A 22,259-nucleotide genomic window follows, 5' to 3' on the forward strand; every position below is an offset into this window, starting at 1 on the left:
CTTTAAGTTTGTGTCACTCCATCAAGGTTTTGTCGCATTTTCTCCCCTTATTCACTTCTGTAGTTTGCAGCATTTTTCATGAGGCTGGTTTGCAGGTAGGAGATTAAAAAATAGAAAGTTCTAGGTCAATTTTATTTTAACATGATGATGTCAAGGGAAGAGTCTATACATATTTCTGTTTTGCGGGAATGTAATGGCAATTCCACCAATAGCTTGACAAATTTCAATAAAAACCAGAGTGAGATATTGGTAAGGTTCATCCTCTGGGGACCATCACTGATGGTAACATTTTACAGAGCTCTTTCCAATAGAGTTTTATTTCACTGTAGAAACAAGATGTTTGCCAAGTGGCCGACACCTAAAAAACACTCATAGACAGTGAAAAAGCCTGAACATAAAGGTTGTATTCATGAAAAATTATTACCTTTCCCACAATGGTTGCTGGAGTTATTTTACTATTTACATATCAGGCGTAGCCAGATTGTCTTCAGTCGAAGATATGAATCAAAATTTATTAAAAACCCGTGTAGGTCTAATACAGCAGAGATACAATTTGTCAACTCTGGACTCATTACTTTATATTAGTCCTATGTTGTGCTCAACCACTGCTATTTTTACCATTAAGCATGTGTGAAAACAGGATTTTAATGATTAATTTCTGAAAAAAAGAAATCACGACGTGCAAAATTTAAAAAGGAAAACATGACATGCAGCCTTTCTCAGTGAAAATAACGGGGAAAGGGCATTTCCAAAGAAAATAAATCCACACCTGCTTTTAATTTCATTCTTGAATCTATTCATGCTCTAATTATTTTCATATTCATTTTATCATTGAAATTTTAACAGAAAATTTGTCAGTAAATCATTGAATAATATTAACCCAGATATGTCTTCTTTGACTTGCTTTGCACCATTTATCACAAGTCATGGATGAACACATGCTGTATCTGCACTTGCCAATGTTTCCATGACAACACTGACTGGGAATTTCATTACAATGATGCATAACAAGATGCTCAGTCAGAAGCACTTACTTAAAATGATGTGCTAGGAAACGTTTATCCATCAGCCTATTATTTGCCAAGATTACTGTATGAGTGTCCATTGTGATGATGACCCATGTATTTTAAGTACTGGGTCTCTGCAGACAATTCATCAACTATTTAACAGCAGAGTAAGATTTCCTCCCCCAAGATAAAAGGGGAAAAAAAAGACGCATCGATCACTGGAAATTCTCCTTCAATATTAAGGGCTGACAAAAATGAGTGAATGGCAGAGAGATGCAGTGAGATTACCATGGGAACCCACAGCTAACATCTGCATTGGCTACGTTCTAGTCTACCATCATGTATCCACACGCACTTTGAAAATTTCCAGCCTTCATTTTAATGCAGATTTCCAGCGAAATAAGGGCCATACAGCACAGGGAGATAATGTGAAATATAAAAGCATCATTCATTTAAAAAACAAAAAACAAAAGAAAAGAAACAGCGAACAGATCAGTTGTCAGACAAAGACATAAATATTTAAAAAAAAAAAAATCAAGCAAACCAAGGGATTTCACTGGTATTCAATGATGCATAAAATAAATTAGACGTCCTTGCCTTTTGAGGTTGTAAAAATTACAAAAAAAGAGAGAAATGTACTCCCTGTGTATGTTTCAACAGGTAGCACAAGTACCGGTTTATTTACAAATGTTCCTGGAAAATCCAAAATGGAAGATTTTCCAACAGATTTAATCATTATCTCAGAAAGCCACTTCTGACCTTTAACCTAAAATGATCTGGATGGTATTAACAAAATCTCCCTTAAATCTCCCTTAAAGACCAAAATGACCCTGCCACATGAAGAGTGAGAATACCCGCTGCCCTCAACATTGCCATGTTTTATGCCGCTGCAGATGGAAAACACACTAAAATGCTGCTGGTGGAAAAAAGGAGGAGGACAATCTGCTAACATGTGAGTAGTGTACAGTAAGAATCCTGGTAGGTTTGGTGACTTTAAAGACAGAGCTAGCATCTTTGCCCCTCCCCCACCCCCAATTGCTCAAAAGTGAGCCTCTTTAAAATGTTATGAGAGCTTGACGGCAATTTTCTGCTCCTTCTTCATCATTCTCTGGGCTTCTTTCTCCATCTTTTTCCTCTGCTGCTCCATGAAGCGCTTCTCTCTCTCAGCCATCTTCTGTTGTCTGTTTAAAAAACAAAAGCAAAACACAAAATTATAGTATAAAAAAAATAATAAAAATAATAGGTGACAGGAAGTGATGTCACACCAAAGCATGTCACCAAAAGCTAGGTCAGCTGAGAATGGGGGAAAACAAAACCCTGCTTTTTGTGCCACTGCTGACAAAGTATTATCAAACACTGCCATCTGGTGGCCATGAAATGAACATACACATTTAGAAAAGTGATGACTGCAAGAAGAAATATAATGGGCCCATTATTCTCGCTGTATTGATGTTGTGTGCAAACAGTGATGTCGCCACAGTTCGGTATCATTTTATACCAGCACTGAGGGTGCGAGTACCGGCTGGCGTATTCTACTCAATGATAGGTCATCACTCAGACAAATCTTCCACATCAGTGCAAGCATAGGAAGAGAAGTCAAAACCAGAAGCAAAGAAATAGTTTTTTTTTGTTTGGGGTTTCCCACAAAGTCATCTGTATCTGTATAATCTGTGAATACCTGAACATCTGTAGTGATCATCAAATAGCAGTACAAAAACAAAAAACTAACTAACAACAATAACCCCCTGCCCCTCCCAAAAGAACAAAACAAAAAAACCCAACATTGTACACTCGTGTTCTAACTACAAAGACGTGAGGTGCACAAACAACCGAAATGCCAAAGTGCAGCTTTCGGCAGCGGATGCGAGACCACTGTTGACGTGCAGTGCCGTTCACGAGGACAAGAGACGGCGAGCATAATGGGCTCACGAGACTTCTTTGAGTTGTGTGAGATAAAAACAAATGAAAAATTAAAATACTTTTATAGAGCTATGTTGTTGTTTGTTTTTTTAATCTGAACAAATAACACCATCTATTAGAGCAGGGGTGTCAAACTTATATGAGCTGTGGGCCACTGCTGGCACTGTCATCTCATTGGCAATCCACTTTAGTGTTCAAGTAGTACAAAAAACCCCAAACAAACAAGAAAACACCCAAAAATATTTCTGAAAATACAGTGGTTTTTTTTTTTTTCCTTTTAATATATTGTATAACAAGACAAAATTGCAAACGTGAACGCAATTCTTTTTCCTCACTCTTAACTAACTGAAGCCATTCATTGAACTACCACATAATGGTACTCTGGTACTCTCTTTCTGGCCACACGCGTGAAAGGTCTTCTGCTATAATTTTATTCATATTTAACAAAATAAAAATGCAGGCATAAGTGTACACATTAGTTTTTGACTGCTAGCGAAAATTTTTCTCTTTACAAATAACTCTCTTACTGAACTAACATATGTTTGTACTCTCTGCCCATATTGCCTTCATATTAGATAATTTTCTGCTTATAAAAGAACTTATTTTAACATTGCACTCAGCAACAAATAAATACTCCCCAACAAAAAAAGTAACTTCAAGGACCAAACTGTATTATATTTCTAAGTCAATATAAGGGCCGCAAACACCGGTGACGTGTGCCGCAAGTGGTGCCCGGGCCGCGAGTTTGAGACCCCTGTAATAGAGGATAAGCTAAAGGAAACTAGAGGAACTAAATATGAATTAACTGCTAATAACCAGCTATGTTAACAATCTATGTTTTTTACACCAAGATTAAGAAATTCTGTTGTAAGACTGGAAGCAAAGATTTCTTATTTTTCAGTTTAGACACCTCTGTCCTCACTGGTAGGAGGTGTGAGGAAGAGATGCAAGGGACCCATGTGTTTGCATAATAAAAGGTTTGATCACTCTTTTGTTTAACATAATTTCCCCCTAGTCTGCAAAAAATTACAATTAAAAATAAAATAAAAAATAAAAAACAGCATTTCACAGGAGGCATCTACTTGGGGTCATTTAGATGACAGCTAAGAAATCCAACTATAACCTGGTGTGCATTAACACAAGGATTGTGAATAATAATCTTTTACAACTGTGTTGTGTTGTAAAAAATGTTTTTCTGTGTAAATACAGACAGATTGTTGTATGTGGCCATGAAACCTGTTGTTGTGCATTCCTCAGTCTTTACTGCAATCAAATCTGGGTTCAATGACAGTGTGTTGGAATTGTATATTAACATGGTTAATAACATAAAAAACACTCCTTGTTCCTGTTGTTGTGTCATAACTGGTTAGTTAAGGTAGCAAACTGGTATTTGCTGTATATAGAAGCAGATGAACTCTTGACCCATTTACCTGAGCACCTCCTCTGCCTCCCAGGCAGCATCAGACTCATCCTCCCAGGCATTTGTGTCCTCCTGCCAGGTGTCCATTTCACCCAGTTCAGCCTGTGGAAATTGACAGTTTGCAGTCTTATATACAGAGATAACACTATGATAACATTTTAGTCGGGAGCCTTTGATGTCTAATACATCATAAACGTCAGTTCACACAAGAGTGTTGCAAACTGCATCAAAATTTACTGAATCAGTGGAATAAGAGAAGGGGATTGGTGCATTCTTTTGAAGGCTTACTGAGTCATTCTGACATTTGGGTTTTCTAAGATTCAAGTCCTGCAGCTTTAATAATTTTTTTCACAAGCCTATTTACTGATAAAACAAGTTTTGCTTTCCTTTGATGGCCAACAACTTCTCCTGCATAATTATACAATTATTAGCATACAGAGTGTAAAACATAAACAGTCTTCCAACAATAGTGTAACTTACTGAGGGGGGAATGAAAGTCATCATATCCTGAGAGGCTGCCAACCTGCTGGAGAAGCCTGCTGAGCCATCAGGCACCAGATAGTTCAAAGGTTCCCTTTTCTTCAACACAATCTTCAATATGAAAACCAGAAAAAAAGAAGAGGAGCTTAGAGTCAAAGTAAAAGGAGTTAATGTTGAATCGCTGCTCAACTATTAATAGGAAGGACAAGCTGAGAATGGGAGATTTTCAAGCAATCACACTGTTACACTACAAAAATTGTATGTCTAGAAATGACAAACCCAACATTTTAAAAGCACTTTACTTCTGCACTCAAACAACTTCTAATCAGTGGCTGCAGGAATTATCAGGCTATGTATCAAAAGAAGACGTTTCAATCAAAAGCCATGGGTTTGGATCACAAGAAACATTTGATCGCATTCAAAGCATTAATAGCAAAACCTTTACTCTTTACTGTATCTGGATGCCTACAGAATATTTATGTCATGCTTCTTGGTTTAGACAACAGTTAAGAATTTGCTAAAAATAAACAAATAGATTTGCTAAAAACAAACAAATAGAGTTATATATTAGATGCCATTTCTTGTTATTACAGGAAATCAAAGCTAAAGTTTTAATATTGCAATGGAATACATAATTGAAACTCTGCACTGCGTGTCTCTTGTTTTACATCTGCCCATTTCTAAACTGAGTAAAAAACAAAGACTAAGATCGACACTGTTTGTGCAAATTACTTCTAGATGCTACTCTTAAGTTTCTAATAGAATATACATTTTATTAACAGCCCCTCGTAAGTAGCCTGACACCAGCTACAGTTATAATATTATTCTTAGAATTTTCTGTGGCATGGATCCATTTAAAACAGTTGGAAAACAAATAGTAGCCTTTCCCTTTGAAGCGGCAACTTTTTTCCGCATCTTCATTGTATTTTGTATCATGTTTGCTTAAGTCAAACACAATAGTCACGGCTTCTTTTTTTTTTGCTATTACAGTTTTTCCTCATTTACAAAAATAACCGCTTTTCCATCTCTGACATTGTAATGACACCTACGACTCTTCAGTTAAAAAAAGCCAACCACATAAACAAACTATAAATTCCATGACATAGAGTGGCCCTATTACACTTCACCTTATTTTCTGTCATATTTACACTGGTATAATTGTGTATACTCAGCAAACATTGTCAAAGTTCACCACAATTAAGGAGCTGAGCCTCACAGGTGAAATTTACTTAATAAAAGACAAATTTAAAGGGGTTATACACTTTCATAGACACGGCACAAACTGCTTTGACTTGTTGCAGACATACCTTCTGTGTTTTTCTGATGGTGGGAGCCATGTCTTTGAAGTAGTCCGGCTCTTCATCTACATCGTTGGGTGGAGGGGAGACATTGCCGTTGCCACCTTCAATCTTAATACTTGTAGGAGCCTCTTCATCCCAAGAGCTCCATTCCTCAATCTCTGGCTGTGCAGACAAAAATAAACTAATAAAAACACAATAGTGCCTGAAAGTTATTTGTTTATGAAAACAAGAAAATTGTGTCTCCTGTATGGCAGCCTCTTCTCAAAGCAGTTGCTGATGACTGCTGCAGTACATGCCTGTTTTGGTACAGATGATGAAAAATCCACTGTTGTTGGGAGAGTTATTTGATCACCACTGAGTTTGCGGCCCCTTCCAGTCCTGTATTACACAATGAAATTAAACTCTCCATTATTATAAAAAGCAGAAACTGCACATTACAGAACACCACAATCAAATCTCTTTACTGTGCATTGTGACAACCTTGCATCCAGCACATGCACAAAAAAGGATCTCTAGTTGTGGTGCTGATGCATGCAAAAATCGTGGTAAATGCTGTGAGTTGCTGTGAGTTTCATAAAGCTAGAACAATATTTTTTAAATCCATATCTCCTATTTTATTTTCAAAAATATCGTAGTAGTGTAAAGATAAAGGTCTCATACATGCTGTAATGGACAATGCATTTGTGCTTACCTGCATATTAACCTTTTAAAGAAAGAAAGAAAGCTGGCTAGGCATGTGCAGATCTTAAAAAGACGGAACTGAGAGATGGCCATGATGAAATTGAGCTGGTGGGAAAGAAAAGGAAAGATTTCTGCATCTGATTTTGCAAGTACGGACATGACTTGTATGCTCCACTTGCAGCAAAGCAGACGAATATTTACACAGGACTGCGCGAAAACAAAATCTGTAAGCGTTTATAAACGCTTAATCTCGAGAGCCGTGCCACGAGCACCTCACTGAAATACGAACCCGTATTTATTCACCATAGAATAAGACCGAGCTTAAGGCTAACGTTAACAATGCAAGTTCTTTACTCGTGAAAACAACCGAGCTGTACCTACTAATAAAATATGCGTCTCTACAATCATAAAAAAGATACAAACTCACCTTATAAGATGCCAATAGACTGTATGAAAGGCAACTGCTTCCTTCTTGTGTGGCAGAAGAGACAAGTTCATTTATTTGCTAACCTCTGCTTGCTAGCTTAGCCCACAGGAAAACATATTTCTGAACCCTTTTAAACTATTCCTACGACGACACATTGGCGGTGACAGTTTAATTCACTGTTATGTCAAAACAATAGCGGTATCAGCTCCGCAACCCAGTTTTGTTTCATGACAAAAGTCCTAAATTTGTGTCGTCTCTCGTCTCTGTCCCATGGCTGCCATCTTTGAACTGGGAGGAGCAGAAACACAGGAAGCGTGATTGTGCCGTATTCAAGTGCTGTTGGAAAAAAAAGGGAGAGTATGTAATACAGGAGAGAATGGAGAAGACATGCACTGTATGGCTTTATGGCGAAGAACCTGCACTACAGATTTTATGCTGGCTTTGAGAGAGTTGATGGTCACATATAGAGAAGGTCAGTGTCTTTGTGGAGCTACAGAAAGCATATACAGCATCATAGGGTGCCAAGAAAGGAACTGTGGTATTGCATGAGGAAGTCAAAAGTGGTAGACAAGTATTTGAGGGTGATACAGGACACGTATGAGGACAGCGAGATTACATCAGACATCGGCTCTGAGCCCCTTCTTGAAAAATATTTGCATATTTCAATTTATACACGTTCAAAATACAAACTAGAAGTATTTATAAAAATTACAACGCGCTGGTAAATATCTATAGATACTTCTCAAAAAACGTTTAGAGAGACACGCGTCTCCCTTATATTTATCCTTTATTATTGTCGTCTTGCTTGTTTGTAAACTGAACGCATCGTGACGTCATCACAAAGACCCAATCAATACACAACGCCAACGGAAGCGGCATATTTGAAATCTGGCAGTTGAAGTCGAGCCTTTTTCCCTGTGTATTGTGCTGTAATTCCCGTCGCAAGAGACTTTTTTGTGGCAGGCCTAAACACGGTGAGATGGTTTTCGCTTTACTGCACTTTAACGTCATGTTTTTAAAAGTGTTCTAATGCGTGTTTAACTTCACTTGAGTGCGCGAGTCTTCGGCACAGTGGGGAGATTTGATGAGCAAGTTATCTTGAGCAAAATTGCTACATGCTACCTAGCCGGAAAATGAGCTAGCCCCGATTGTAAACACGAAGCTATCCAGGTTTATAAGGAAAGCATTTGTTCAGTAACTAGTCTTCAACTTGTTATCTAGGTTATTTCTTGCTGCTCACCAAGTCAGCATATAGTACCTTCTAGGTATTCCTCACCTTAGAATGAGAAATCACACAAAACTGGTAACTTAATGTTAATTAAATACTGAGAATTGTCTCAGTGTTGGTTACTCCTTTAACAACAGCTCTGGATTTCTTTTTAAATGTCTGCAGTCCTAGCTCCCCATTATTAATAACTGTTAATAAACGCGTCATATTAACATTAAATTGCATTTTCTGTGCTGGATTTTGTGTTCTTGTTATTCAAGCAAAATGCTTATATTCATTTGGGCTCATTTGTTATTTGTGTTGACTGAACTCATCATTTCAGATGGAGGAAGAGGAGCACACAGACAGAAAGCAGAAACTTGCCATGCTTTATCAAAAGCTTAACAAAATTAAAAAGTATCTCAATGAAGGTAACAAAGGATTAACAAGTAGTCATGTATGCCAGATGTCTACATTGCCGTGCATAACTGTGACACTTTGTGCTTGTTACAGATGACACAGACAATATTAACCAGGTCATTGGCTCAAACTCACCCGAATCATGTCTTTCATATTTGATGGACTTGGAGAAAAAAGGAGACCCTCACTTGGATAGTAATCACCTCACCAGGCTCATTGACTTTTATACCAGGGTGTTCTCCAATATGCCACTGGGAAAACACTGTCATAATGAGAGCTACGCAAGGATGTTGGTCAGATTTGCAGAGCTGAAAGCGTGAGTAGAAATGCTGTTCTTGGTTTAATTATATTTTCATCTGTGCATTCACTGGGTCATTTATTTTTTTTTTTTCTATTAGAATTCAAGATGTCAGTGAGGCAGAGCCTAACTTCAACGTGGCAAGGTCCCACAGCCAGAATTTTGCATTTGTCCACATTGCACATGCACAGTTTGAGATTTCTCAAGGTAGACATGTGATGTTTGTCCTTCAAAACATGTGCCAGTTCTCAAGAAATGCTATGTAGAATATTTAATTTAATCTCTAACACTTTACCAGGCAACGCAAAGAGAGGCATCTACATATTGCAGAATGCTGTTCAGGTGGGTGCCCAACCGAAAGAACAGCTGGAGGCTGCTTTGCGAAGAATTCAGAATGGAAAAGCACAACTATGGAGTTCAGAGGATAAGGAAAATTTACCAGGTGAGCATTCATGTTTATCTTGTGTCATTATATACATGTTGCTGTTTGACTTGACTGTCCAGCAGTAGAAAGTCACAATAGAGCTCAAATGTAATAATGCCCTTTTCCCAATCATGCTTTTCTCTTCTAAATATTTTGTGTTTTCTTTCTGTCAGTACCAAACAGTGATGCACAGGACTCTGTCAAAAAAGGCTCAGAGTTACAAAAAGTAAGCAGAACGTCAGATGGGACAGGTGACTTGCAGCTCTCAAGTATTTTTAGTTCGGGGTAAGAATAAAGTGGTTCTCAACCTCCCAGAAGGCTTTTTCTAAGGGGGAACATCTGACATTTTTTGTTCTCTGTCCTTCAGGAGGGACTCCCTTGGTGGAGCACCAGATGACCAACTACCAGGCTGGAGGACAGGATCTCAGCGCAAGAGAGCAGTTGGAATGGTCTGTGGGGTTTGTTTGTTTGTTTTTTCACTTGAAACTGTTCCGTGTTACCCATTACCAAAAGGTCTTTGAGGATCCCAAGTTCTGCTCTTACATTTTTGCTTTGTAGCCAGCAAGAGTTCCCATAGTCCCTTTCTCTATCCCAGAAAAGGATGATGATGATGACTACAATAATAGCAGGGTCTCCAAAGGAAGCGATGCATCAATCCCCACAAGTTTGTCCAGGTATGTTTATGTTTATTTATTTTGGTTAAAATGTAGTGAATGTAGGCAGGGGGTGGGATGATCTGAGAAATACAATTGAAATATATGTAATTAAGTGAATTTACTTTGCGTGTAATGTCCTGCAGTGTCAATGAAACCTATATCAGGTTTGTTCATGCTTAATTTGTGTCACTGTCTTAGGCAAACATCTGGTTCAAATATGAACCCAATATTTGGGCTATCCTCCTCAAAGAACAGTGCTGTGGATCGGGATATAGTGTGTGTTCAAGTGAGTACAAATAAACGTATTTGTACCTCTCAAATTCCACACTTGGTGGCTTTAGTTTCTAATGATCTGTTGTGTGAAGAACCTTAGCTTGAGCCAAAGAAAGAAATGTTGAATCCTTTTGTGCGTGTGTGTGTGTGTGTGTGTGTGTGTGTGTTCTCAGCAACCAGCTCTTAGTCCAGAGAAATCCACCTGGGAGGACCAGGCAGCCATAGACTCAACCACAACTCTCCTTCACACATGTTACACAAAGAACGCCTCAAGAATGGAAGGTACTACATTACATATTTCCATGTGGAATCTTATTTTCTATAGTTGTGTGAATGAAAGACACTGTGTCCCCTTCTCTGTTTTCATGACTGTTTTCCTTTCTAGCAGATGTAACTTACAATTTCGATCAGGTCGTCAATTCCAACTCTCCCGAGTCATGTTGGGCATACCTGACTAACCTGGAGAAGAGAGGGAACCCTCACACAGACATCAACCTTCTGAATAAGCTCAAGGACTGTTACTCTAAAGTCTTCTTCAAGCTGCCAGTCAGACAATACAGCAAAAATGCCACCTACGCCAGAATACTAGTCCGATATGCAGAACTAAAAGGGTGAGTGCCCCATCATATCATTCACAATAATACCAATATAAATTGTTATAAAAGTGTTAAATCATGATATCAATGATTCGTTGGAGCCATGCGTTTATGTTTCTCAGTGGGCAAAACAATGAGACAAAGCCAAGCATGTCTCTGCTAAATTTCTGCTAAAGGTGGGAACAAGATTTTTAGATTTGAATCTTATTATGTGGCTCCTAAAGAGTTGCAAGGTTGTTATTTATTTTTTTTATGTTAAATTAAAAATTGTTAAGTTATACTTTTACTTGGAGTTACAAGGAATACACTACCTGGGCTGCTTTTGCACTTACATTTGACTTATCCTCTGGATATAATGCTGTCGTTATGGTTGCATTGGTACTGCTAGCACCTTGTGGCAATAAATTCACACTTTGAATTAGGTTGTCACTGGAAAAACAAAGATGGAAAAGGCAATGCATTTTGTTTTAACTAATAAATCTTCTGCCTGCAAGCTGCAATCACTGATAAAACATAATATAATTTATATCTTTATTGCAAATTTCCTTGAAATGTTGTGAAATGATCGGTAGTCACCTGAAATGGTTTTCCAACAGTCTTGAAGGAGTTCCCAGAGATGCTGAACATGTGTGGGCCCTTTTGCCTTCAGTCTGCGGTCCATTTCATCCCAAACCATCTTAATTGGTAGCTGGTCCTACCAAATGTAAACCAGATGGGATGGAATGTCGCTGCAGGATGCTGTGGTGGCCAAGTTGGTTCAGTGTGCCTTCATTTTGGAGTAAATCCCCAACAGTGTCACCAGCAAAGCACCCACACACCATCACACCACCTCCTCCGTACTTCACGATGGAAACCATGCATGTGGAGATGATCTGTTCACCTTTTCTGCGTCACCCAAAGGTGGAACCAAAGATCTTGAATTTGGATCTCAAATTTGGACTCACCAGACCAAGCACAGATTTCCACTAGTCTAATGTCCATTCCCTATGTTTCTTGGCCCAAACGAATCTCTTCTGCTTGTTGTTTTTCTTAGTAGCTGTTTGACCCTAAAGACCTGATTGAGTCTTGCCTGAACAGTTGACGTAGAAATGTGTCTAGTAGAACTCTATGTGGCATTTATCTGCTCTAATCTGTTGTGCTGTTAACTTGTGGTTTCTGAGGCTAGTGACTCGAATGACTTTATCCTCAGCAGCAGAGGTGAATCTTGGTCTTCCTTTCCTGGGGCGGTCCTTGTGTGAGCCAGTTTCATCATAGCGCTTGATAATTTTTGCGACTGTACTTGAGGACACAGTCAAAGTTTAAGCAATTTTCCAGACTGACTGACCTTCAGTTCTTAAAGTAATGATGGACTGTCATTTCTCTTTACTTAGCTGATTTGTCCTTGCCATAATATGAATTCTAACAGTTGTCAAATAGAGCTGTCAGCTGTGTACCGACCTGACTTCTGCACAGCACAACAGATGGTCCCAACCCCATTAAGAGGGAAAGAAATTACACAGTGAAACGCTGACAAGGCACAACTGTGAAGTGAAAACCATTTCAGGTGACTACATCATGAAACCCACTGACAGAAGACCAAGGTTTTGCAGTGCTGTCAACTGTCCACATAGCCTTTCAGTCCCACCAAAAAAAGCATTGGCACAACCAAATGATAGCTATCAGTACTGCTCTTTAAGTGTATCATTGTTTCCTTTTTCTTCTGGAGGATCGAGGATCCAGATGAAGCACAGGACCACTTCATAGTTGCAAGATCCAACTGCAAAGCCTTTGCCTTTGTCCACATAGCACATGCCCAGTTTGAGGTCTCTCAAGGTATGTAATTTTCTGGAACCACATTCTCAAAACAAAAAGCTGAAAATAAGGAGCAACTCGTACAAATAAGGACATTGTTTTGCACAACTTCAAGACTCCTCCTTGAAGAATTTAAATTTAAAGGTGGCACCACTTTGGAAAAATAATAGGTAGTCCAGAGCGGCAATGTACTGCTGTAAAAGCAACTAATTAAGTCGGTGCTTTAGAAAAACAGTATTGCCATAACTGAAGCCAGTTGCTGTAGTGTAACTTTATTACAGAAAGATCATTGTAATCAGTAATCACAATGTCTTTAATAAATGTCTATCTCAGTGTAATCTGTTACAATAAGGTCCCATATACACCTGGAAGGAACATGTTTTTTGTCTAGATCTGATCGATGGATCACTATGTCTGCATAGTTTATTCAAAATGCATGCCAAACATTTGCTAGCGAGTGAAAAGTTTTGTCTGTATTTTGTGTTGTTTAGCCATAAGAATGTCTACTAATCAATCAATCGTTCATTAAAACATAATTGAAGTGCCATTTATTTATGCCCCTACTATCCTCTTTTTAGGTAACGTCAACAAAGCAACTTCAATTCTGCACAAAGCCCACACTTTAAATGCGAAGCCAGCCGAGCTCCTGGACATGGCCATACATAACCTTAAAGCTGGAGAGAAACGGCTACTGCCCACCAGTGAGGAGGACCCTCCCACAGGTAGAGATCTAAGTCAGTTCATTGTATGGGTCAAAACTTGAACATGCTTTTAAATTTAAATTAAATTTAAATACATTGTTATTTTTTAAATGCATTATATATTTTCCAAATTTCTTTTAGATTTGCAAGCAAGTGCTCCCGTAATGTCTGCATGTGGTGGAATCCAGGAAGTACAGCTTCCTGCTCGGGTCCCTGTCAGACGTTCGGTAGAGCAGCCTAAACCTGCGAGCAGGGAGCCTTTATCGGAGTGGAAGATCCCAACTTCCATCAACCGGCATGTTTCTCCTGAGGTCTGATGGCCCTTTTTAAATCTACTGCTAAATTTTTAGATACACTGATTTTAGTTTGTTTTTTTTCTACATGCAAGCTGGTGTTAGCTTATGTCTTCCCTGTGAAATATCCAAAGACTTGGTGGGTGTTTATTATCTTCACTTAGAACATGTATGTAAACATTTATTTTGATTATGTCTCAAAACCTTAAACGTTTTTTTTGTTGTTGTTTTTTTTTCCCCTTATAAGGTTAAACAGACAACACCCCCTGAACCTAGACCCATTCCTCGTCTGGCAGAATCTTTCCTTACACCATCCCTCCAACTTCCATCCAAAGCTAACTCACAAACAGTCTGCGAAACGCCTAACAGCAATAGATATCCAGCTGCTAACAGGTAATACTCTGACTTGGGTATTTGTGAAATCTCTCTTTAAATATGCAGCATAAGCAAAAGTGTTTTTTCATATCTGTAATTCTGCTCTTTAGTTTCCATTGGGAACGGTATTTAAATATATGCTTTATTGTAGGGTGCTAAAAAGTTGCGCTAAAAGTCAATTCTACTTCAAATCAATAAGCTAATACTTTTGTATTCTAGAATATTTCTATTGAAATAAAATGTCACACTCTGCATGCCTGTATTTGTCCCCTCTCAGCTTCATTACTCCTGTTGTAAAGAGAGGCCCTGAAGTGTCTTCCTCTGCAGCAGCGGCACACAGAGCTGGGCCTGCTCAGCAGCCATGCACACCTCTAAATCAAACGTTGTGTGCCCAGACACCACAGGTATATGTTCATGCCCTCCTTTTGGTTTTGTCTTATACATTAAAAAAAACCAACAACATACTGTGGAGTTTTTTGTTGCTGTTTTGTTTTGTTTGTTTTTAATTAAAGATTTTAGATGTGTGTGGGGAAAAGCACTTGATAGTATAAACATTTTTTTTCCCCAGCTTGACTGAACAGTAAACAGTTACTTGAATGCCAAGTAGACAAGAGTTCAGTCAGTTGGAAATATCAGCAGTAATTTAAATACTACTCTCAACTTTAATGGGAAACTGTATCTTTGTTTGGATCTCATTTTAGGCTTCCCTCAGTGCGTTGTCCAATGAATCCATTACGATTAAGGGGAAGCAGTTCTTCATTCTGAAGATGATTGGACGCGGGGGATCGAGTAAGGTAACAACAGTGTTAAGGAGTTCCCATAATGCCAAAAACATTTCACCACAGTCTGACAGTCCAGTCGGCCTCTAATCTTGTATTTTAAACAACTGCTTGTTTTCCCCCTCCAGGTTTACCAGGTGCTCGATCATAAAAAGCAGCTGTATGCAGTGAAATATGTGAACCTCGAGGAGGCCGACGCCCAGACTATAGAGAGTTACAAAAATGAAATTGAACATCTGAACCACCTGCAGCAGTACAGCGACCAGATTATAAAGCTCTATGACTAGTGAGTGCACAGCCTATCCAGAAATTATTTTTTAAATTAGGCAGCCTTTTTTCTATTGTTTACCTGAAGTATACATCTCTGCCTCAATAAATGTCCTGATGGTTGTGTTTTTTGTGGGTTGTGTTTGTTTCTTTCAGTGAAATAACCAACAGCTACATCTACATGTTGATGGAGTGTGGAAACTTGGATCTGAACACTTGGTTGCGAAAGCGCAAAACTGTGAACCCTCTAGAGAGGAAGTTCTACTGGAAGAACATGCTGGAGGCCGTCCACACCATCCACAAACACGGTTCATTTCTCTTGTGCCTCCCACTATCAGTTGACTACCACTTTCAGTGTTGTTCAAATGTCATAAATGTCATAGTAACTGATGGTCACTTCTAACCACTGCATGTGTGTTCTGTATAGGAATTATCCACAGCGACTTGAAACCAGCTAACTTCGTCATAGTGAATGCTTCGCTGAAACTGATCGATTTTGGCATCGCAAACAGAATCCAACCAGATGTAACGAGCATCATGAAGGATTCACAAGTAAGTCATACTAATTAATACACTGAACCTCTCGTGTGTCATGTCAGCTTGGGTCCCAAGCAATCAAACTACAAAGGAATGAAATTGCTGGAAAACAATCTGGTGGACTCTAGAGGGGTGATGATATCTGTGCTAGACTGTCCAGTATAGCCTGATAGTCAGACATTTTCTGGTTAGCATGGTCAATGTCTGCATACTTCCAGTCCCAGGCTACAAATGGTATCTGTTCCAGAGTCTTTCAGATAAGATAGATGGAGGGCCACGGTCATTTCTTCCAATAGACCAGCAGATGTTTTGACATTGCAGGAAAAAGCACATTGAATTAATAACACTGATGTATGAATGAGTGCATTCCACTAAGGTGCGGCCCAGATGCTTGTCGGCCTGTGATCATGGCCTACTGGGAAAGTTACAGCAACAGAGCCATTGTTAAAGAAATTTATTTCACCTGTGTGGGTTTTTTTTTTTTTTTTTTTTTTGAGGATTTTTTTCTTCTTCTTCTTTTGCTTTAATAAATCAAAATCTCTGCAGGGGTGGTGTCCTAAGTATATTGTAGCATCTTTGAAACGACCTGCTGAAGTTCAAAAAACAGAATGGTCTTTAAAGGAAAGAGAGAGAGAATATCTAGTGAGCGGCTTTTCACTGGGTAAAAATGCTAATCAGAGGAAGGCTGAAGCAGAGCTAAAACGGCAACTCTTCAGACACTGGATGAAGTCAGGGATTGCACCAAGATACAGAAGAATGATTTTGAACTTCAAACCATGCAAAGCAACTCTAAATGAGCATACTGTGAGGGACAACAGAAAATGACAGTTTTCTAATTTAAGTTCTGTTAAATAAGTTGAAGCTGCAGCTCAGCTTAAGGATGTCAATCAGTTGGGAAAAATGGCTTAACATGTGTAACACGTAATCATTTGTCAACACAGGTAGGAACTCTGAACTATATGCCCCCTGAAGCCATCAAAGACACGTCATCCCAGACAGGAAAAGCACGCTCAAAGGTGTGTTACTTTCGTTTTTACTGATTTGACAGAGTCACTAACCAAACCGAGAATGCAACAGTAGGTAAGACACCTTCTGCTAATTTTGTTCAACAGATCAGCCCCAAAGGTGATGTGTGGTCCCTCGGATGTATTCTGTACTGTATGACTTACGGGAAGACTCCGTTCCAAAGCATCACCAACCAGATCAGCAAGCTGCACGCCATCATCGATCCCTCCCATAAAATAGAGTTTCCTGACATCTCGGAGAAGGATTTGCTCGATGTGTTGAAGGTGAAACGATGCCATAGATGGGACTTCTGTGTTACAGTTTTACACACATTAAAATGAGAATCTGTCCAATCAATTGTTGATGAGTCTTTATTAGAAGTGTTACTGAGGTCATGTAAAATAAAAATATTCAGCTTTTGTTTTGTTTGTTTTTTGTTTTTTTTCCTTTTACCAGAGATGCTTGGTACGAAACCCCAGAGAGAGAATTGCCATTGCAGAACTGCTGGAGCATCCGTATCTGCAGCTCAAACCACAAGCATCACCTGAACACGGTACATGTACATCAATCAGTAACAAGTTTGTGTACTAAGAAGATGCCAGGTTAACGTTAGAAATTCACCTGTACTCTGTTCCAGAATATCCTTCTAACAACGATCTTAAGAAGATCCTGACAGACCTCGCAGCCCTCCAGTCTCCAAACAGCATCATTCGAGCTGCTAATGTAAGAATAACTTCCCAAAATTTCTTCTCAGACTTCTTAAACAAGTTTCTGAAGCGCTAACTTTGCTCTCTCATCGTCACAGAATTTGGCAAGAATGTGCAGCAGTGGCAGGAAGCTGGATGTTGCAGAGTGTGCAAAGTCATCATCTTAACTGCCCTGGAAAATGTGTTGTGGCTGATTTGGTTCTTTTAAACCACTCATAACCACTAAAGTTTCCCTTTTTTGTGAGATAAACAAAGCAATATCTTTGTTTTTCTTGAAACAAAATAGCACATTGTTTCATTTTTACTCATTAGTAAATATAAGCACAAGCCATTTAGCCATCATTAAAACTACTTGTTTAGTATTGTGTTGTTTAAATCACCAAAAGAACCCCCCAAAAGCTCTGACCTGTAGTCAGAGATGCCAGACATTTGGCAGTGGCTCATTTGGATCCTGTCGGTTGCAGGATGGACTTTCAGTCCCATGGGAATTGACTGGCTTGTTTCAGTGCATCCTGTGAATGCTGTTTCAGATTCTGAGGAGATCAGGAAAAAACTTTGTGTCTGTGTGTTTTTGAACCCTTCCTGAGCAGTTTCAGGGAGTGCTGTTGCCATTACAGGATGTGCTTGGTCTGCAACAGAATTTATGTGGGTAGTACCTTTCAGAAATCCACACGAATGGTAGAATCTCTAAGTGTTACTCACTTAAGTTTGTTTTAATGTTTTGGCTTATCAGTTTGTGCAGTATAGTATAATACAATAAACATACTATATTGTACCATAAGAGTTTGTGCTTTGTTTTTTTCCATTGACATGTAGAAACTTTTTTTCTTGAACCTGAAGCTTCTTCCTGTGAGGGCAGTAATACTATCGAGTTGTAATACAAATGCTTTACACACAAATGTAGAAATTTTCATATACTATTGTAAAAAATACTTATACATTTGTACCGTGAGTTGATAAATAAAATAATATATGAAATACATATGAATATATATAAATGAATTACATCACAGGGAACTGTACGGAAGAGGATTAGGGCCACTGGGGAAAAAAGATCTGAGAAAAAAGTAAGAATTAAATTCTGAGATCAAAGTCAGAATTCTGACTTTTTTCTCAGAATTCAGGAAAAGAAGAAGAAAAAAAAAGACGTGCCCACTTTTTTTTTCCCCCAGTGGCCCTAATCCTCTTCCGTAGAACTGAAACTGCGTCTAGTGAACGATTTTAGACACCTGTACGTACTGCGCACACCACCCTCCCTTTTGACCAATCACGGCCTCACTCGCTGAGGCTGAGGCAGGAAGAAAAGAGCTCTCACTCCGCCACCATTCCCAGAAATCACAAAGAGTGGGGTCTCTCCTACTCGTATTCTAATGAGTATAGCAATATTTGTTTTAAACAAGCTAGCATGAAATCTCTCAGCGTCGTTTACTGAAGCTTTTGGGAAAGTCCCGGAAGTTGATCGGGAGCGAAACAATTCCCTCCGCTAGAATTGGGAGCTTGCTCTAATAGACGATCTTTAGTCGTAGGTTCATCTTGCCCTCCCTGTTCACTTATAACAACAGTGATGGCGGCTGCTGCTCGGCTCTTCCTTCGAGGTGCAAACTCGAAACTTTCCATCGCTCCCGGCTCCCTGGGGACCACGCTGCTAAAACTGTCGCCGAACTGCAGCTCCCGCACAAAAACACAACGAAGGCATGCGGCACACTTTACCTTTCAGCCTGACCCCGTCCCGTCTCAGTACGGTGAGTGTTTGGCTAACCGGCTAACATGGGGGAGCGGGTCGTGTTGATACCGCTGGAATGTCCTCAGTTCAACCGAGAAATGAGCTGTCACCGTGAATTACACCGTGTATGGTTAAAGGGCGTGAAACAGCTGCACGTGGGGTCTTCTGTTTACTTGTTAAGTCAGAGCAAAAACATTTCTGGCACAACTTCACCTACTTCCAAGGTGCATGGAGAGAATGAAAGAATTCACAATGCAGGAACTCCGGCAACACTTAAGGGAAGACTTTAAGTCTTGTGGCCTTCATCAGGGTCTTGTGACATACTGTCATGTTGTTCATCTTCCCGTAAGTGTTGCTGGAGTTCCACCTTCATCGTCCTTTTGTGAAGCTGTTGTGAAGCTGTCCTCATCATGGAAAGGATCCTACAGTATTATCCTCAACTCTTGACGGCAAGGCTCACCAGTGTGTTGTTGGTGGTGTTTTTTTTAAATTATTATTATTATTATCATTATTTTATTCTAGAATAAACCAAAATGGGGATTTGGACATTTTATGTTTAACCTCCTAAGACCCGAACTCTTCCACAACATACATTTTAATTTCTCTTTGATATTTGGGCATATTGGGGCCCGATGAATGTAAAAACAAAGAATTACCAGATTTTCTTTTTTTTTTTTACCTTATTTTTGTTTTTAAGGAAAATAAGAGCCACGTATGAGGATATTCGTTTAAATTTTTTGATAGAACAGTAGCAGTATAATGTCCTCGTAAGTGGATATCAGGCCCTTGTAGAGCAAAATTGAGTATTTTGGTCTAAATAACCCAAAATGTGATGTCCACATATGTGGACGCCAGGTCCAAGGAGGTTAATGCAGTGTCTTTGTTTAGGCCCCCCAAAGGATGCTCTGTTTCACTTACATGAAAAGCTCGTGCATCTTGTGGGTTCATAGCCACAGCGTTCATACGACTTCTTGTAAATGGGTCCAGTCTTTTTACCTGGTTAATGAATGCTGAAATAACAAAGCAATAGCACACACCATTGCAGAAAACAGCCCTCGACTTACTTGTTGCCAGACAAGTGAAAGATTTCTGGTTTGATGCTGGGAGGAGACACTGTCTCTTGGCTCAGGAAGGGCACCTGGTGTAAAACTGAGAAAATAAAACATTCAAAGCTACCTGCTGCTACTAAGGAAGTAACTAAAAATGTATTTAATTTTTCCTTGTAGTGTGATCTAGTCCCAGGCTCTAAGCCGATTGCTTATTCTATAATATACTTTTACTTGATCCAGAATCACAACATGGTACTGAAAATTGTAGGTGGGAATCACCTGACACCCCACAATACAATATTATCACAATACTTTAATCCAAATTTTTAACATTTTGCAATAAGCTGAGTATTTCAAAACATAAAGTTCAATTTCAAATTGTTTCAACTGCAAATTATGTACTCAGAGTTAAACTTTTTCAATATCTGTCTTATCCAATAAAATAATGTTATCAGATTTTAGTTATTTTGTTTTTTGTTGTTGGGAAAAAAAAGATGGTGTCAGTCTACTATCAGTCTGCAATTCAGTGAAGTCAAGTTGCCAACTCTTGAACATGTTTTTAAAAATACAGCAATTAACTGCTATAAATCCTCATAAATCACATATCTGTTGTTGTCTGTATGGACAGAAAGTCACATTTCACTACTCCATTTGTGCTCATCAGCCTTCCTGTTCTGTAGGAATATAACCAGAATACAACCAGCTGGTAGCCAGTTGGCTCAGGTCCTATCGAGTTGTGCTCATTGATAAATATTCATCCAGATTGCCACCATGTTGCCATCAATCTGTATGCGTTTATAAATTAAACAGCAGTTATTTGCAAACCTTCGACAACCTGTCTGAGAATGATTGCAGAAAGGTTGCCTTCTTTCAAGCGAGTTGAGCCCTCTTTTTTGTTGTGCTTTAATTTATTTATTAAAATATCCATATTTGGCATGCCTGCGTCAATACAATATCGCAATGTTGTAATATAAAATATACAATAAATTGCAAAAATATATTGTAATCAAATATTGTAAAACCATGCTGTATCATTTTTTCTTTGCTTTTTTTCCTATCCTGCCCTTGTTGAAAACATGCTATTCTTTTGTGTTCTTTAATTTGTAACACAGTGTGTACTCCATTGAAAACAGGAAATCAAATCACAGTTGATGTGTTTTTCCTGCAGTACCTGTTCAGTTGAGGCCTAGTTGTGTAAAACCATTAAGACACGTATTTTTTTATGTGTGAAGTTCTTCATTTTTTTTAAATTAAGTGTTTCACCTTAAGGTCCTACCCAGAAGATGAACTTGTTCCAGTCCATTACGAGTGCCTTGGACAACACTCTGGCCAGCGATCCTACCGCAGGTAAAAGGCACGCAGACACACTCTGTAAACCTCCAGGCTGCCTAACAATCATGAAAGTATGAATCAAGCTGTCCAAGTTATTGAAATCTAAAACATTCAAAGTGGCTTAATCTAAGGAGTTTTCAGTATTTTTCACTCTTGCGTACTTGAGCACTAACGGTGCTGACTGTATTGTACTCTTGTTTCTCTGCAGTCATCTTTGGGGAAGATGTCGCCTTCGGTGGAGTGTTCCGATGCACAGTGGGGCTGAGGGACAAATATGGTAAGATGCTGCTTTCTATTTTAACGCTGACCTTAAAACAAACGAGGTTTACCTGATTTCAGCGATGCGTACCAATGCACGGCATCACAAAAAAATCATAAAAATTTTTACCTCCTAATTTAAGTTGTTCTTGGTTGGTATATTGGTGGTAAGGAACATAATTTTGAGCTGTCTTAAGTCAGCCTTTTTCCTCATTGACGTTTGCTTGTTTTGGCTCATGGAAGTTGAAGTTCAGGCAGCTGAACAATGGGTGCTCTGTCAGCATTGTGAAGTATTGAGTAACCATTCTGTTTCCCTCTGTTTCTTTTCCATT

At 39.0% G+C, this 22,259-nt stretch overlaps 3 protein-coding genes across 6 annotated transcripts in view; 2 read left to right on the forward strand and 1 right to left on the reverse strand.

Annotated features, from left to right (window-relative positions):
• Positions 1–172: 172 nt before the first annotated feature.
• On the reverse strand, positions 173–7,533 carry ebag9 (estrogen receptor binding site associated antigen 9). The gene is made up of 7 exons (XM_026184420.1): positions 7,237–7,533; positions 6,820–6,914; positions 6,425–6,506; positions 6,135–6,290; positions 4,828–4,938; positions 4,358–4,449; positions 173–2,188 (listed from the first exon to the last, which is right to left on the reverse strand). The coding sequence occupies exons 2-7, from the start codon at positions 6,900–6,902 to the stop codon at positions 2,071–2,073; spliced, it is 642 nt and encodes a 213-aa protein (XP_026040205.1). The 5' UTR covers positions 6,903–6,914; positions 7,237–7,533; the 3' UTR covers positions 173–2,070.
• Positions 7,534–7,625: 92 nt separating this feature from the next.
• Positions 7,626–18,346, forward strand: ttk (ttk protein kinase). Of its 3 annotated transcripts, none has more exons than XM_026184417.1 (25): positions 7,626–7,708; positions 8,787–8,874; positions 8,957–9,179; positions 9,262–9,368; positions 9,460–9,603; positions 9,759–9,870; positions 9,953–10,034; positions 10,144–10,259; positions 10,440–10,527; positions 10,688–10,796; positions 10,900–11,125; positions 12,816–12,922; positions 13,480–13,623; positions 13,744–13,913; positions 14,143–14,288; positions 14,548–14,674; positions 14,972–15,064; positions 15,178–15,335; positions 15,473–15,624; positions 15,744–15,868; positions 16,795–16,869; positions 16,966–17,142; positions 17,315–17,411; positions 17,496–17,581; positions 17,664–18,346. In XM_026184417.1, exons 2-25 carry the CDS (start codon positions 8,787–8,789, stop codon positions 17,730–17,732), a joined length of 3,021 nt encoding a protein of 1,006 aa, XP_026040202.1. In that variant the 5' UTR covers positions 7,626–7,708; the 3' UTR covers positions 17,733–18,346. The 3 variants fall into 3 exon arrangements, with proteins under 3 accessions (XP_026040202.1, XP_026040204.1, XP_026040201.1); XM_026184419.1 differs by lacking the exon at positions 7,626–7,708 and adding an exon at positions 8,030–8,210 and having other exon boundaries at positions 10,903–11,125; XM_026184416.1 differs by lacking the exon at positions 7,626–7,708 and adding an exon at positions 8,031–8,210.
• Positions 18,347–18,840: 494 nt separating this feature from the next.
• Positions 18,841–22,259, forward strand: part of bckdhb (branched chain keto acid dehydrogenase E1 subunit beta) — a 76,856-nt gene continuing 73,437 nt past the window's right edge. The window contains exons 1-3 of one of the 2 annotated variants that reach the window (XM_026186037.1): positions 18,841–19,307; positions 21,607–21,684; positions 21,878–21,946. In XM_026186037.1, coding sequence (XP_026041822.1) covers positions 19,130–19,307; positions 21,607–21,684; positions 21,878–21,946 — 325 coding nt within the window. In that variant the 5' untranslated portion in view covers positions 18,841–19,129. The remainder of the gene's footprint in view (positions 19,308–21,606; positions 21,685–21,877; positions 21,947–22,259) is intronic. The other variant, XM_026186036.1, reaches the window with a different exon arrangement.

Source organism: Astatotilapia calliptera, chromosome 11 (genome assembly GCF_900246225.1).
Source record: "Astatotilapia calliptera chromosome 11, fAstCal1.2, whole genome shotgun sequence".
Classification (NCBI taxonomy): Eukaryota; Metazoa; Chordata; class Actinopteri; order Cichliformes; family Cichlidae; genus Astatotilapia; species Astatotilapia calliptera.